Consider the following 14,121-nt stretch of genomic DNA (forward strand, 5'->3'; position numbering starts at 1 on the left):
CCAGACTTTACTTTTTTTTTAATGTTTTTAAGAACAAGGGTTTTTTAAAAATATTTTTTTGTTTTATTTATTTTTGAGACAGAGAGAGAGAGAGAGCGAGCGCGCGTGCGTGTGCGAACGAGAGTGAGCAGGGGAGGGTCAGAGAGTGAGACACAGAATCTGAAGACAGGCCCCTGGCTCTGAGATAGCTGTTCGAGCCCTACGCGGGGCTTGAACCCACGAACCGTGAGATCATGACTTGAGCTGAAGCCGGATGCTTAACTGACTGAGCCACCCAAGCACTCCAGACTTTACATTTTTATTGTAAATTTTTTTTCTTTTACTAAATGTAGCAAGGAAAGCTCTTGGTATTTAAAGAGCCACCTAATGGTTCTTATCACTTTAATAGATTTATCTTCTTAGTCTTTTCAGATATTCATAAATAAAAACTTTGCCTTCTCCAAAAATTATACTTTGTTTTTCTCTTTCCTATCTGCATCATCTAGAAAGATGCATTAACTGGCTTCTCTGGCCCCTGTCTTTAATGGGAAGGCTTCTGGCTTTTTCCCCCACCAATAAGCATGATGCTGGGTATGATTTAAAATATTCATTCATTCCACCTGCTTCACTTACCAAGAAATTATTTAAAAATTAGAAATCGATCCCTTTTTTAAAAGGGAACACTTGTTTTCTTTGGTTTATTAATATGATAAATTATATTAATATTACTATATTGGGGGTTGGGTAAAATGGGTGAAGGAGGTTGACCATGTGGTAACAGATGGTAACTAGACTTGCAGGTGATCACCTTGTACTGCTATCAAATCATAAAGCTGTACACCTAAATTTTAGGTCACAAGCTATAAAGCTATATACTTGGAACTTCTATATTAAGAAAAATCCAAATAATGAACTATCCCACTTTTTGACACACCATACTTGGTCAAGGAATTATGTTCTTTTAATATATAATCAATTTTATTTGCTAAATGTAACTTAGGTTTTATATCAACATGTAGTGATACTGGTGTCCTTTTTGTCATGTTTTAGAATCAATACTATATTAAGTTTAAAAAGCAATGGGAAGCTTTCCTTTTTTTTTTTTTTTTTTAAGGACATGAGTCAATTTAGATAATGTAATAGAGGTTTAAGGTAATTCATCAGGGTAGCCATCTAGACCAGGTACTTTGGAGATATAGGTCTTGGCCAATTTTCTTGATTCTATATACAAAGATTTTTTGCCTTTTCCCTTAGCTCAAAAACTATCTCTATTTGAATTTTCTTAAATTTATTTCAGCTACTGATTTTTAAATTTTTAGCTTGAAAAATTCTCTAAAAAACTGAGTCAAGGTCCTAATTTGTCTCAACAAGTATGAATTAAGAAAAAATAGTTTTAAGGATATAAAAGGACGAAGCAAATCTGTCAATTATTTCTACAAAATTTATTAGAATTTGAAAAAGTTATTAGATACAAGGTCAATAAATATTTCAACTGCATTTCTATATGTATGCAAATAAATCAATTTTATTTTTATTTATTTTTTTTTAACAAATCACAATTTTAAAAAGAAAACCATTTATAATAGCATTTAAAAATGCAGTTACTAGAATAAGATATACAAAACAACTGATGAAGATGCTAAAGATCTAAGTTAATGGAGACATTCTGTTCAAGAATGAAGGGCTCAATATTATAAAGTTGTCAATTCTCCAAGCTACTCTATAGATCCAGTTCCCATCAAAATCCCTTAATATTTATCTGTAGAGTTTTGACAATTTTAAAATTCTTACATGCAAGTTTTAATCAAGACACCCTTGGATAGGAATAGATTTGGGAGATGTGCGACACGGAGGTTAACAGTCTACTAGGCTACAGTACTTACAATAGTAAAGCACAGAAATACACAAGCAGACCAATGGAACACAGTAGAGAGCAGCTTCACACCATCCTGTAAGTGAACGAGCACTTCTATTTCTAGATAAAAATTCCTAACGAAATTCTAGAACATGTGCAACAGGATACGTAAAGGTTCAAAACAGCTGAAACTGGGAAAAGCCCAAATGTATTAATCATGGATGAGATATATCGTGCATGTTAATAAAATAATGTAATCATAAAAAGTAAAATACAACTATATGCATGAGAATCAAAGCTGTGAAAAAGCAGAATTCCATTACAGAGTCTTCAAATATAGGCAAAACACTTTTTAGAGGTAACATAAGTAGTAACACTAAAGAAAAATAAAACCAACCAAAATGATCAAGATAGTTTACCTCTTACGGAGAGAGGGAGATGATGTTCTGGGAGGGGCACACAGAAGGCTTTAAAAAGGAACTGGCATTACTCTACTTAACGTCACTGGAATTACACAGGTTTTTGCTTATATTCTTTAAACTGTACTTATATATTTTATATACATTTATCTATATAATTTCACAGTTTTTACAAACTACTTTTAAAAGTTGAAATATCAACAGCTCAGTCTTTACTTTCAAATGGCAATTTTCATTTATTTGCAAAATTCTAAAGAGAACAGACATCTGTATTCTCACAACTATGAAGTCTAAAGAAGACAACATACCTTATATAGTCCAATGCCAGGATCAATAAGAAAATCACAGGTTGATGTAGACGGCTGACCAGAAGGTCCCACCCTTGGGGTTTTCTTTACTTTAGGTGGGCTATTAGAACAGGGTTTGGCCTGTACATCAGTCTGTTTAGATGTGCTAGGAAGATCAGGGTCTGGGCGAACTAGTAGCTGAATTATGTCATTCAGTCCAACATCATAGTCAAATAAAGTATATCCATTTTCCAACTAGAAAAAAAAGGACAAAAAAGATTAAAATGCTTCTCTAAAATCTGATCTTTCTACATCTATAGCTACCCAAATGTCCTAGCCAAATTATTAAAACAAAATTCATAGCAATGCAATTTAGTGAACATTCCTACGACTTTATGACCTCTCACGTCATCATCTTCTCAGGACCTGAGTAAATTCTTAAGAATCATTCTATATTAGCTATCAGGAACACAGATAACCACTGACACCAAAAATGTACCTTGCTTCTGTGACTTCAACACCTAGGCAGAAAAACTCTATATTTCTCACCAAGTTTTATTGATTTTAATTAACAGTACCTGAATCCACTGTAAGAAAGTAAGGCAAATTTTCAAATTAAGTAGTTTTATAACTTTGTGTTCATAAAGACATAACAAAAATTTTGTTTCTAAAGCACTGTAATTTTTTTTTTAATCAAACAAAAATTCAAGTAGGAACAATTACAATTATTGTTCATGGTATTCCAACTGCCCAAAGCTCTCGAATTCTATTCATAAAGGTGGTCAAGTTGCATCATGAAAAGTCTTCCAGGATGAATAGTGAATAAATTATCTTGCAACTTACCATATTTTGGTAGAGACTTTGCCCACACCCCCAATATGCCAAAGTCCTAATCCCAAATATCTCCGTGTGTCACTTTATTTGGAAAGAGGTCTTTACAGAATCAATTAAAATTAGGTCATGTGAGTGGGCACTAAACCCCTGTAATTGACATCCTTATAAAAACAAACACAGAAGGAAGATGTGGAGAGCCACATGGCTGGAGCAATGCACCTACAAGCCAAGGAACTTACAACGGATTGCTAGCAAACACTAGAAGCTGAAGGAAACAAGGCAGGATACTTTACTAGAACCACCAGAGAACATGGCCCTGCTGATACTCTGATTTCATACTCATTTTCAGACTCATTCCAGACTCACTGCCTCTGGAAATAGCAGACAATACATTTCTATAGTTTTAAGCCACGTAGGTTTAGGTACTTTGTTACAGAAACCCTCGAAAACTAATAGTCTCCGTTTTGTTTCTTCATAAAATCAGTTGGCTATTTCATCATTAAACGGTAGTAAAACCAAAATCCATAAATATCAAAATATCATTTCCCAAGAAACATTACCAATTTAATCACTATTCATTTCCCTGCCTTTGTATAGAATACCTGTCACCATCCTCAACTCCCTAACACAATAAAGGCCGTATTTCCAAAATCCAAAGATTGAAAGTTTGTCCGTAAATGATAAACCTACTAAAGTACTAGAGAAGTAATTTTAATTCAAGTGGTCCCAAAACACATCTATCACAATCCTGCATATTACAAATTTTCACAATTTTAACTAGAATAAAGGATCAAAAAAATTGACCTGGCTCTTTCTTACCATGCCTTCTCTGCCTAGAAAGTTTATGTCAAGATTTCCCTCAAATGCCACTTCTTTCCTGATACTCCCCAGCTGACAGAAATGCTACTCCTGTATTCACATAAGTCTCTACTCTTAACACTCAACTCAGCACTGTAATTATTTGTTTGCGTGACTGTCTTGCCCCATTAAATTTTTGAATCCCTAGAAGACAAGGAGTCAGCCACATTATCTTTGTTTCCAACACAAAACCCAGTGCTTGTTACCTAGATATACATAATAAGTAGTTGTTGAAAGGAAAGGAGGGAGGGAGGATTTAGAGTCTATTCAGGTATCTAATTGGAACAAGAAACAAATTTGCATAATCTGCAAGCCTCTAAAAGATATCTTTCTTCACCATTCTATCCAGTTTACCATAGAGCATTAAATAAGTTGTCTAATGCTATGACACTGGTAATTAGCAGATTGCAGATTCAAATTCAAGTCTCTCTGATTTTGGAGCCCAGGATCTTTCCATTATGTTACACACTTTTTTAAAAAATACATTTTAACATTCTTATTTATTTTTGAGAGGCAGAGACTGAGCGTCACGGAGGAAGGGGCAGAGAGAGAGAGTCACAGAATCTGAAGCTGACTCCACGCTCTGAGCTGTCAGCACAGAGCCTGACATGGGGCTCGAATTCACGAATCGTGAGATCATGACCTGAGCTGAAGTCAGATGCTCAACCAACTGAGCCATACAGGTGCCCTATGATACACATTTTCATTAAACCTGTATTAAACAAACTAATTGCTAAATGGATATGAATCAATTACAAAGGGTTTCTTGCTCAGGTGAAAACAAAATAATGTCAACATGTGTTTTCAACTGGAAAATGGGGGGAACATCCTACTATAGAAAGTAATTATGTTAATAACCTTCCCCTTCACAGGTGGTAATCTTAGAGTTAAATATTAATGAGATTGAAACACTGTATTTTTCCCTTTGTACTAGTCTACAGAAAAATAGTTTTTAATTATGTCAAATCTCTTATCCTTCTTCATAAATAGCAAGGTATGACGCCCTAAAAAAGAAGTTAGGTCTACATTAACAACTAACTTTTTCTTCAATTATTCATGCTTGCCAGAAGAGCCAATTTTACGCAGATTATCTACTCCTTCCCTAATTCACAGGTATCCAGTTTTCAAAAAAAAGTGATTATCAGCCATTGCATAGAACTTCCCCACAGCTAGGCTACTGTGAATAATGTTGGAATGAATGTTACTTGAAAAGTAGTGAAGTTCCCCCAAATTTAATGATAGTGCAGAGTGGAACTGTTGTCACTTATACTGTGAGAAGGAGATTGAGTCACTTAGAAATTACAAACACTTCTGAGTTTCAGGCATGTAACTATAGTCCATCAATGTCTCATAGCTGAAAATGTTTCAGAACTGCCATCCTAGAAGATAGGAGCAGTTTTAGAATATTAGAAAGGCACGAACGGCCCTAGAATTTTAAAATTTTTATTATTATTTTTTATTTCTTTTACCAGACTCCAGTCCTCAATTTGTACTGGGTTGAAGCCAGAAATTCCAGGTAACAGTAAGAATTGGAACAGTGATGCAAAGGAAAACCAGGCAGCAAACACCAACTGACAATTGCTGGAGGGGAGGTCTTTCCAAATGGGTTATTGATAAGGGATGCAGGTCATGGGCATGAGGTTGACAACTTTCATGTATCTTTCACATCATATATGTAATATAAATATGACATACATACTCTTTCCCCTTTAAATAAGAAAAAACCTTTACTTTGTAATCCATGTAAAAACAGAATTCAGGGGCAAAAGCAACTACTCAGTTTTCTTCAGCTTTGGCTCATATCCAATCTACAAGTGGTAGAAATGAAGAAAAAAAAAAAAGAGGAGCTTTCCTTTAAAAGTAGGAAAGCTCTGGATTTTCAAAATATTTAGAGATCCACCAACATAACTCTTCCCCGAAAGACCTAATCCCCAGGATGCACACTCAAACTCCCAGAATAATATCCAAGTGAGGTTACCAGACTCTAAACAGAACGTACAGCCCTGAATTGCTGCTATTTTGATCACCAAAAGTGGTGTCAGTTATACTGCTTCTCAAATTTAATTTGCAAAGAGATCACCTAGGGACCTTATTAAAAATACAGATTCTATTTCAACAGGTGTGGCGTGAGGCTTATGCTACAGGTCCTGCTGATTCAAGAACCATACAGTGAGAAACTAGGAGACCAACTATTTTTCAACTCTGGTGGTCATGAGAATCTCCCAGGAGGTCTTGTTAAATTCAACCACTTGCAATTCTGGGGTAAGCTGAGCATCTATAATAAATATCCACAAGTGATATATACCAATGATTATAAGCAACAGTCCTAACAAAAAGGGGCAGGGAATAAAGGAGAAAGGGTACCACTTACATCACAGACATTGTAAATTTACTTATGACACTTTTTTCATTATGCGGAAATTAAGAGGACCTTTTCCTAATAAGCACAAAGGCAGGTTACAAGCTAGGAAGCGAAACCCTGTGATGCCAATCCAGTAGTTGTCTGTTACAGACATACTACCTTGGCCATGGACTGTGAACTCCAAGAGTAAAGGAGAATGGAGATAATAATCAAGGCCATGGCTACTTAGCTCACAAAGAAGTAAACACAGCAGAGCAGTGTCATCCTTATCTTCAACTCAATGGGCCATTCCTCATTCCTACTGGTTTATCAATGAGCTGAACCTGTGAGTTCAGCTCACCGGTGAGTGAGTTACCTGTCCTGGGGAATGAAGTACACAAGGGTAATTACCCTGAACAGTTTTCCCCTAAACCTGGAACCAGCTTCCTGGTTTACTGGAAGTCTACTTTGTTGACCTAAACATAATTCTATTTCTCCTTTTTCTTCAAGACAGCCAGGTGCAGGTTCTCTCTTCACATATTTGATAATTAGACGTAAGCGTGTAATACATTCTGATGCTTCAATTCTATCTCTTGTGCTGAACTCACCCAAGTGTCCCAGAATTCATGTACTATTATCCCTAGCTAGAAAATAAAACTCAGAAGACCTGATAACATAATTTCATCGTTGACCAAAAGATAAAAAAAAGAGATCACTGTAGGTACAGCAATATAAAGCTACATGGGGTTTAACACACCCATGATTTCAAAAGCAAGGTTCACAACTAAATTGAACATCTGATTTTACAAGTCAAACAGTAAATGATCGATACAAAAGAGTTGCAAACACATATCAAAGATGCTATCACTTATTTAAAAACAAATTAAAATAGGGGCACCTGGGTGGCTCAGGTCATTATCTCCCGGTTTGTGGGTTTGAGCCCTCTCGGGCTCCGTGCTGACAGCTCAGAGCCTGGAGCCTGCTTCAGAATCTGTGCTTCCCCCTCTCTGCCCTTCCCCTGCTCATGCTCTGTCTCTGGCTTTGGCTAACAAACAATCTAAACAAAACAAAACAAAACAAAAACTTAAAAAACAAATTAAAATAAACCTTGGCTCTTTCTCTGAGTATAATCTTGTTACTCTGAAATTTCTGGGTAGTTTTTGAGGCTAAGCCTATGGAAGGAAGAAAAATAACTCCTTTCAAATCCTTTGCGGCTATAGGAAAACGCTACTTCCACCAAATCAAAGAGCTACATTTATTCCACACCGCAAAACTGGAGCCAAACTGGTCTGTCCAACTAAAGAATGCCACTTTTTAGTGAATTAAAAACCAAAACAATAACAAAGACAAAATAGAGACCTGTCTCTAGGTATATACCATGAGAGACTTCTGGGATAGGTAAAATCTTTCATAGGGCAGGGCAGGGCCATGCCATACATACAACTACCAGAGACACCCACAAACATCCTCATTGCCAAAACCACTTTCAGCCTTGTATGTACCGCTGGTTATGCTCCAGCTGCAGTGTTAAAAGCTTGGGTGAGGAGGACTATATAGGTGAGAAGCAAGAAGAATAAAACAGCCTTTCGTACTCCTTTCCACTCTGAGAGTATGGCACCTTGCCTATACCTGGCAGTTTAAATCCGAACCTGGGTTACATCAATAGCTCGTTCCTTCAACCCAAGTCTCTAATCTTCAAGATAAATTCCAATTCTAGAAGGGAAGGGAAGGGAGGGGAGCCAGAAGTTTTGGGAAACCTTGAATCTTCAGCGTGTTCAAATCCTTTCACAGCGAACAGCGAGGAGGCAAAACTAGGGATTTTGTGCCAAAGAGGAAGCGATTTTTAGCCCGCCCCCCCCCCCCATTTGGGAGCCACTAGCCGGGTCAGCGCTGCTGGGAGCTGGAGCCATCGGCCCTCCCCACCCGCACCGTGGCATGGCGGCCAGAGCCAGCTGCCCTCCCCGCCTGCAGGGGCGCCGGACCCCACTGAGCGCGGGAAGCGAAGGAACCCACGCGTTCTAGCGGGCCGTGCCAGCTGCTGTTGCCCAGCTGAGAAAGAGCGGTGAGGTCTCCGCGCTCAGGTCGTCCCCGCTTCTGACCCTTCCGGGCGCACTTCCACTGCGCCCCCGCGGCGAGCTCTGGGCCTGGACTGAGCCTCGCGGTCTGCCCACCCGAAGAGAAAGCAGGTGCTCTCTACACTCGCTGCGCACCAAGCCCTCCGGCCCGCCGAGCCCAAGCATCTTGGAGGCGCCCTGCAGCGCTCGTCCCGGACTTCCCGAAGGGGTGAGGTGGGCACGCCTCACCTGCTTCCCCCGGTAGAACAGGCGCTGGCACTCGGGCCGCACGTCGAAGAGCGCCCACACCCGTTCGCGCAGCTCCTCAATTGTGGCTTTGCGAGACACGTCCTCAATGGTGCGTGTCTGGGAGCCGTCAATGGTGCGAACCTGGATCCACATCTTGGCGCGGGGAAAGGGGGCTGGCCCGGCTTTGTCTCCCCCAGCGCTTCGGACGCCGCGCCCCGCCCGGCCCGTGCGGCTTCCCCAGACGCTCCGGCTCTCCGCGGGCGGCGGGCGAGCGCGCGCACAAACGAAGGAAGCCGACCAGACGCTGGGCCCCACGGGCGGCGGCGACTGCTAGACCTCGCGCCTGCCCAGCGAAGCTGAGAAGGAAAGGAAACCGGAACCAGTCGCAGGGGACGCCGCAGCCCCCGCCTCACAAATAGGAAGAAGCCGTGTCGGCGCCGCGCGGAGTGTTTACTTATAGAGCTATTGCTCCCACATGGAGGTCACGGCGCCAACCCGGATCTCGCGAGATCGACGCCCGGCTCCGCCTTAAAGAGGAAGCGGCGGGGGAAGAAGCTACAGACCCAGGAGAACTAAGATGGGCGGGTGCGGGGAGGGCGGTTGAGGGGCGGGGCTGCCGAGAGCCGTTAACTCGTCTTTAAGCCCGTACTTGGGCCCTGGACACGCCCTCTAGCCTTCGGGTTTCGGCGGTTGGTTACAAAGCCTACAACAGGGGTTCCCGAGTTAGTCTCGGGTTTGGGGCCTAGGCCTAGTGGATACGGTTTCTGTGGTCACAAAATAAGATAGTCTGGCGTGCACTTGTATGATCATGAAAATGGGAGTGCGGGCGGGCGCGGCCTAGATTTCTGAGAAAGCACACCAGGGAGTGAGCCTGCCCCACCGCCCTCGGCTGGACACCGCCCAACAACGCGGCCTGGCGGGGCCAGCTGCCCAGGGAAGGACCAAGGATCCTGCTTCGCGATCTTCCCGACGGCCCGAATTCCCCGCGGAGCCCTAATGCTGCCTTCGCGCCGAAACCTGCCTCTGTGGTTTCTCACCGCTGGGTCGAGGTACCGGCTCTAGGTCCGCAAGCCGCTGGTCCAGCTGGTATCGCCTTCTCCGATCCTATGTGCTCACACTGGGACCTCAGACCACCGAGGTGCTGGTGTGGGCCGCTCTTCACATCCTTACTAGTGCGCTTTTGACTTAAGGGATTGAGGGTTCATGGAAAACACTTTCAAAGGATGCAGAACTACACCCCTCAGAAGAAAAAACTCCTAAGATCCGACCAGGAATAAACTCTCAGAAGTAGGCCTATCGCAGCATTACTTAACAGTGGGTTTATTTAAAATGAACATGTCTTAGTAAGAAGGAAGAGAGCATATGAAAGTATAAATACTTTAGAGATACAGATATAAAATAATGCATGTAACAAAATTTGGACTTTATATTTACCAAAATGCGTCGCTTGAATATTTAGTCTGGTGCTAATTATTACCATAAAGGTGGAGCAGCAATTTTGTAATAACCAATTCAAATAATTACAAGTACAGAGAAGTCCAGAAGTAACATTAAGATAGGTTGGCCCAACAAGGAAGAGACAGAAAAAAATGGGATACATACACATATTTTGGGTGTTTGCTCTTGCTGAAAATTTTACATTCATTTATATCCTCTAAATATAATTCATCTTGTCTGCTCTTGATTTAAGTAAAGCAAATATTGAATATTAATTTCTATGTGTAAATGAGATGATGGAGATATGTAAAGCACACTTCTAACCTGCCTCAGTAAGAGATAGCTATTTGCTATTAAAATGCTAGGGGCACCTGCGTGGCTGGAGTCGGGATTCCACGATTTGTGGGATCGGGCAGATGTCCGGTCCTGTGCTGACAGCTCAGAGCCTGGAGCCTGCCTTAGATTGTGTCCCCCTCCCTCTCTGCCCCTCCACTGTGAGCAGCTCACACTCTGACTCTCTTTCAAAAATAAACATTAAAAACAATTTTTTTTAAAGAATATGCTATACCCTTATGGAGGCATGGTAAAAGTTTCTTTAATTCCCTGTGTACAGAGAATTTACAACCTAGTTGAGGTAAGATTTAGAAAAATGAAAATACTAAAGAATCGCTTAATATAAAATAGTTTGCTGTCAGTTTAAACAGTAATTAGAAGTGAAACAATGGGGACTACATTTACACTAGAGTGTAAGAGTGGGGCACAGCTTGACCTGAGTTAGATGTTATATTGTAATGGGGACAGCATTTAAATATTCAACTCATGGATTGAGATAGATCTGAATTATAATCCCAGTTTTGACATTTATTTCAAATATGATCTTGGACAAATTATTTGTCTTAATTTCCTCAGTGTAAAATGGTGCTTACAACATTTAATGAATATATAGTGTTGAGCATAGTACTCAGTCCTTGGGAGTACACAATAAATTATCTTCATGCTCTTATTATAGAGAGGATTTAGATAAGCAGAGAATGCCCAAAGAGGGGAGACTGCATAAGCACAGACAGAAGGTAAGAATTTTTACAGGTCAGAAGAGATTGCATATCAGAGAAAGGTTGACTACATAGAGAAGGGCAGAGTGTGAAGATGAGCATTCAAAGCAGGAGATTTTTGTGGGCCCCATGGAGAAACTAAAATTTTAAGGAGTCCACCAATGTGATTAAATATGCATTTGGAAAGACAATACAAGGATTGTTGTAGAATGTATTAGAGAAAAACTAAGGGACAGGGAGAGGAAAGGAGATGAGGTCGGAAAGTTTAGTGAAGAGGCAATTGGGTCATTTTCAGTGAAATTTTGTGGCAGTGGATAAGAGAAGAAAGGGTAGATTTCCAGAGTATTATAGAAAATGAACCCTACCAATCTTGTAAAATGTGTGAGTGTGAGGGATGTGGAAATGTGAAATACTGAGACTAATTCCTGAGTTTCTAGTTTGGGAGAAAAATGGTTTGGCTTGGATAGATGGTGATACCCTTAAACTAAACTAGATTGAGATATGTAACTGACCATCAGAAACATAAATCAAAAGTTTCGAAGGGAAGTAGAAAAGTTCTGAAAGAGGAACTAGTCAAGACCTTCTATACTCACCCCCATGAGGGAATTTATCCTTGTTAATGTGTGGAGAACTCTTGCGGGGGTTGGGGGGAGAAAGACAAATGTCAACATTGTTATCTACTTGAACTGTATAGGATTTGTGTTAATATAGTCAATATAGACCCCACAGGGTTGGTAGGACAAGACTTAGAGCTGTGAAACCCAGAAAAGATATATTTGTCATGTGGAGAACATGAAATCACTTCTGGAAACATAAGCTTATGTGTGTAGTAAGTTACTTAAGATATAAATAAGCGATTTAAATTGTGATACTGTATGTAGCAAAATACATTTGTGTTTCTGTATTTCATCACACATATTGTTACATATTGTAACTAAGGTTTTAGCTCTTTCCCTATAGTACTTTGGCCTGCTTAGGAAAATTCCTAAGTTGCAAATGCAAGATAGAAGTTCTCTGACAAAAAACAAAATATCAGACAGCTCTAACATAAGCATGCCTTATTATCCATGTATAGTTGACACAACTTGGAATAATCAAAGAGAAGAGCAATTATTTTCATAGATAAAGAGTTAACACTAAATGTATGCCATCAGTCATTACTCAGTATTTCTTCAAGGCAAAACAGAAAAGATTGATTTTTGAACTAATTATTCTAGACTCCTCACACCACAGAATATATCATTTTCTCACCTATTGTTCAAAACCAAGAACTCACATATATATTAAAACAGTGATTTCAATTTCCTCTCTAAAGCTAGAATTATCACCTTTTCATCAGCACCTCTGTGTTGGCAGTCTTCCTTTTGCTCCACCAGAGCTACCTGCTTGCTCTCCTGGAGTCCAAGGGCAAGGAATAGATCAATGGAATCAGTGCTCTCAGGTTTCCAATTGAGTCTAGCCAGTAGGGAGGAAGCACAGACAGTAAACTAGAAGAATAAGGTCAGCATAATTATTCCTCTGGCTTTCCCTCTGAAAGTTCACCTCTATCCATTAGTTGCCTTCTTGGGAAGTCACTATTCCTCTCATAGTGGCCTACTCTACCTGATTTACTTTTCATGTTCTGATAATCTTCATTTCTCTTGTTGCTTTGGGTCTACAGATTGTAACAGCTCTACAGCCCTAGATTTATACCATGACCCATACCCTTCTTATTGATTGTGTGTTGGGTGAGGGTGCAGAGGTCACTAAAGGGTTACCTGAAGGGTTTTTTTTTTTTTTTATAATCTCTAGTGCTATTTCTAAAATAACTATATCTTATGAGAAGTGAACTAGAATTTCCATTGACTAAAAAACACTTCATATTGTGGTTTATTAAATTAGCTACATTTTAAAGGGTATGCTCTTTTTGATAGAATCACAGATTTTTACTGTAGACATATGCTTTAGAGATCATTCTGGTCTACCTTTAACAAATGAGAAAGTGATTTAGACAGGGACATATGACCCACTGTGTTCTTTCTCTTTAGCCAGAGTTCTTTACCCTTCAGCCATCCCTCTTGTGTTTCTGTCAAGGCTTTTCCATTCACTTTGTTTAGAGAATAATCCTTGTCCTTCCTGCAATGAGTGTCTCTGGTTCTTTGATGGCTCAGATAGAAGTGGGGATCTGGGATTCTCACTAAAGACTTACAATTTATCCATGTTTTCAGTCACATTTATTCTCCTGACTTCTAAAAAAATTTTTTGTAAGATTTTATTTTTAAGTAATCTCTACACTCAACATGGGGCTCAGACTCACAACACTGAGATCAAGAGTAGCATGCACTACAGACTAACAGTCAGGCACGCTTCTTGCCCTATGGTCCTCCTATTGCTGAACCTTCCTGATGGTCTTTAGATCAGTTCAGTTCAGATTCCTTCACTGAAGGCAATTAGGGCTCAACTTTCTGATTATGGGATCAGTGCTAGTTACAACTTGCTCTGTGAAACAAATTTTAGAGGTTTAAAATAGCACCAGTGACTTTACTGTCTCTCACAGTTTCTGTGGCATAGGAGTTCTGAGTTGGCTCAGTTGGAGAGCCTGAGTTCTGGCTCAGAATTTATCAAGCTATTATAATCAGATGCAGCTAAAACTGGAACAATGGGGACTAGAGCGGTTGGGGTCTAACTCAGCATCTTTCCTTAGGAGACCCTCCCTCAGACTTCTCCATGTGAGTTTTCTTTTTGGGTTGGTTTGGTCTTTCTCACAGCATGGCTGC

At 40.1% G+C, this 14,121-nt stretch overlaps 1 protein-coding gene across 1 annotated transcript in view; it reads right to left on the bottom strand.

Annotated features, from left to right (window-relative positions):
- The window catches only part of UHRF2 (ubiquitin like with PHD and ring finger domains 2), a 90,003-nt gene extending 80,647 nt beyond the window's left edge, over positions 1 to 9,356 (bottom strand). Inside the window, exons 1-2 of the mRNA XM_029919354.1 lie at positions 8,877 to 9,356; positions 2,562 to 2,795 (exon numbers count right to left, since the gene is read on the bottom strand). Of these exons, the coding sequence (XP_029775214.1) occupies positions 2,562 to 2,795; positions 8,877 to 9,029 (387 nt within the window). The 5' untranslated portion in view covers positions 9,030 to 9,356. The remainder of the gene's footprint in view (positions 1 to 2,561; positions 2,796 to 8,876) is intronic.
- Between the last annotated feature and the right edge of the window lie 4,765 nt (positions 9,357 to 14,121).

The sequence above is a fragment of the Suricata suricatta genome, chromosome 13 (genome assembly GCF_006229205.1).
Source record: "Suricata suricatta isolate VVHF042 chromosome 13, meerkat_22Aug2017_6uvM2_HiC, whole genome shotgun sequence".
Lineage (NCBI taxonomy): Eukaryota > Metazoa > Chordata > Mammalia > Carnivora > Herpestidae > Suricata > Suricata suricatta.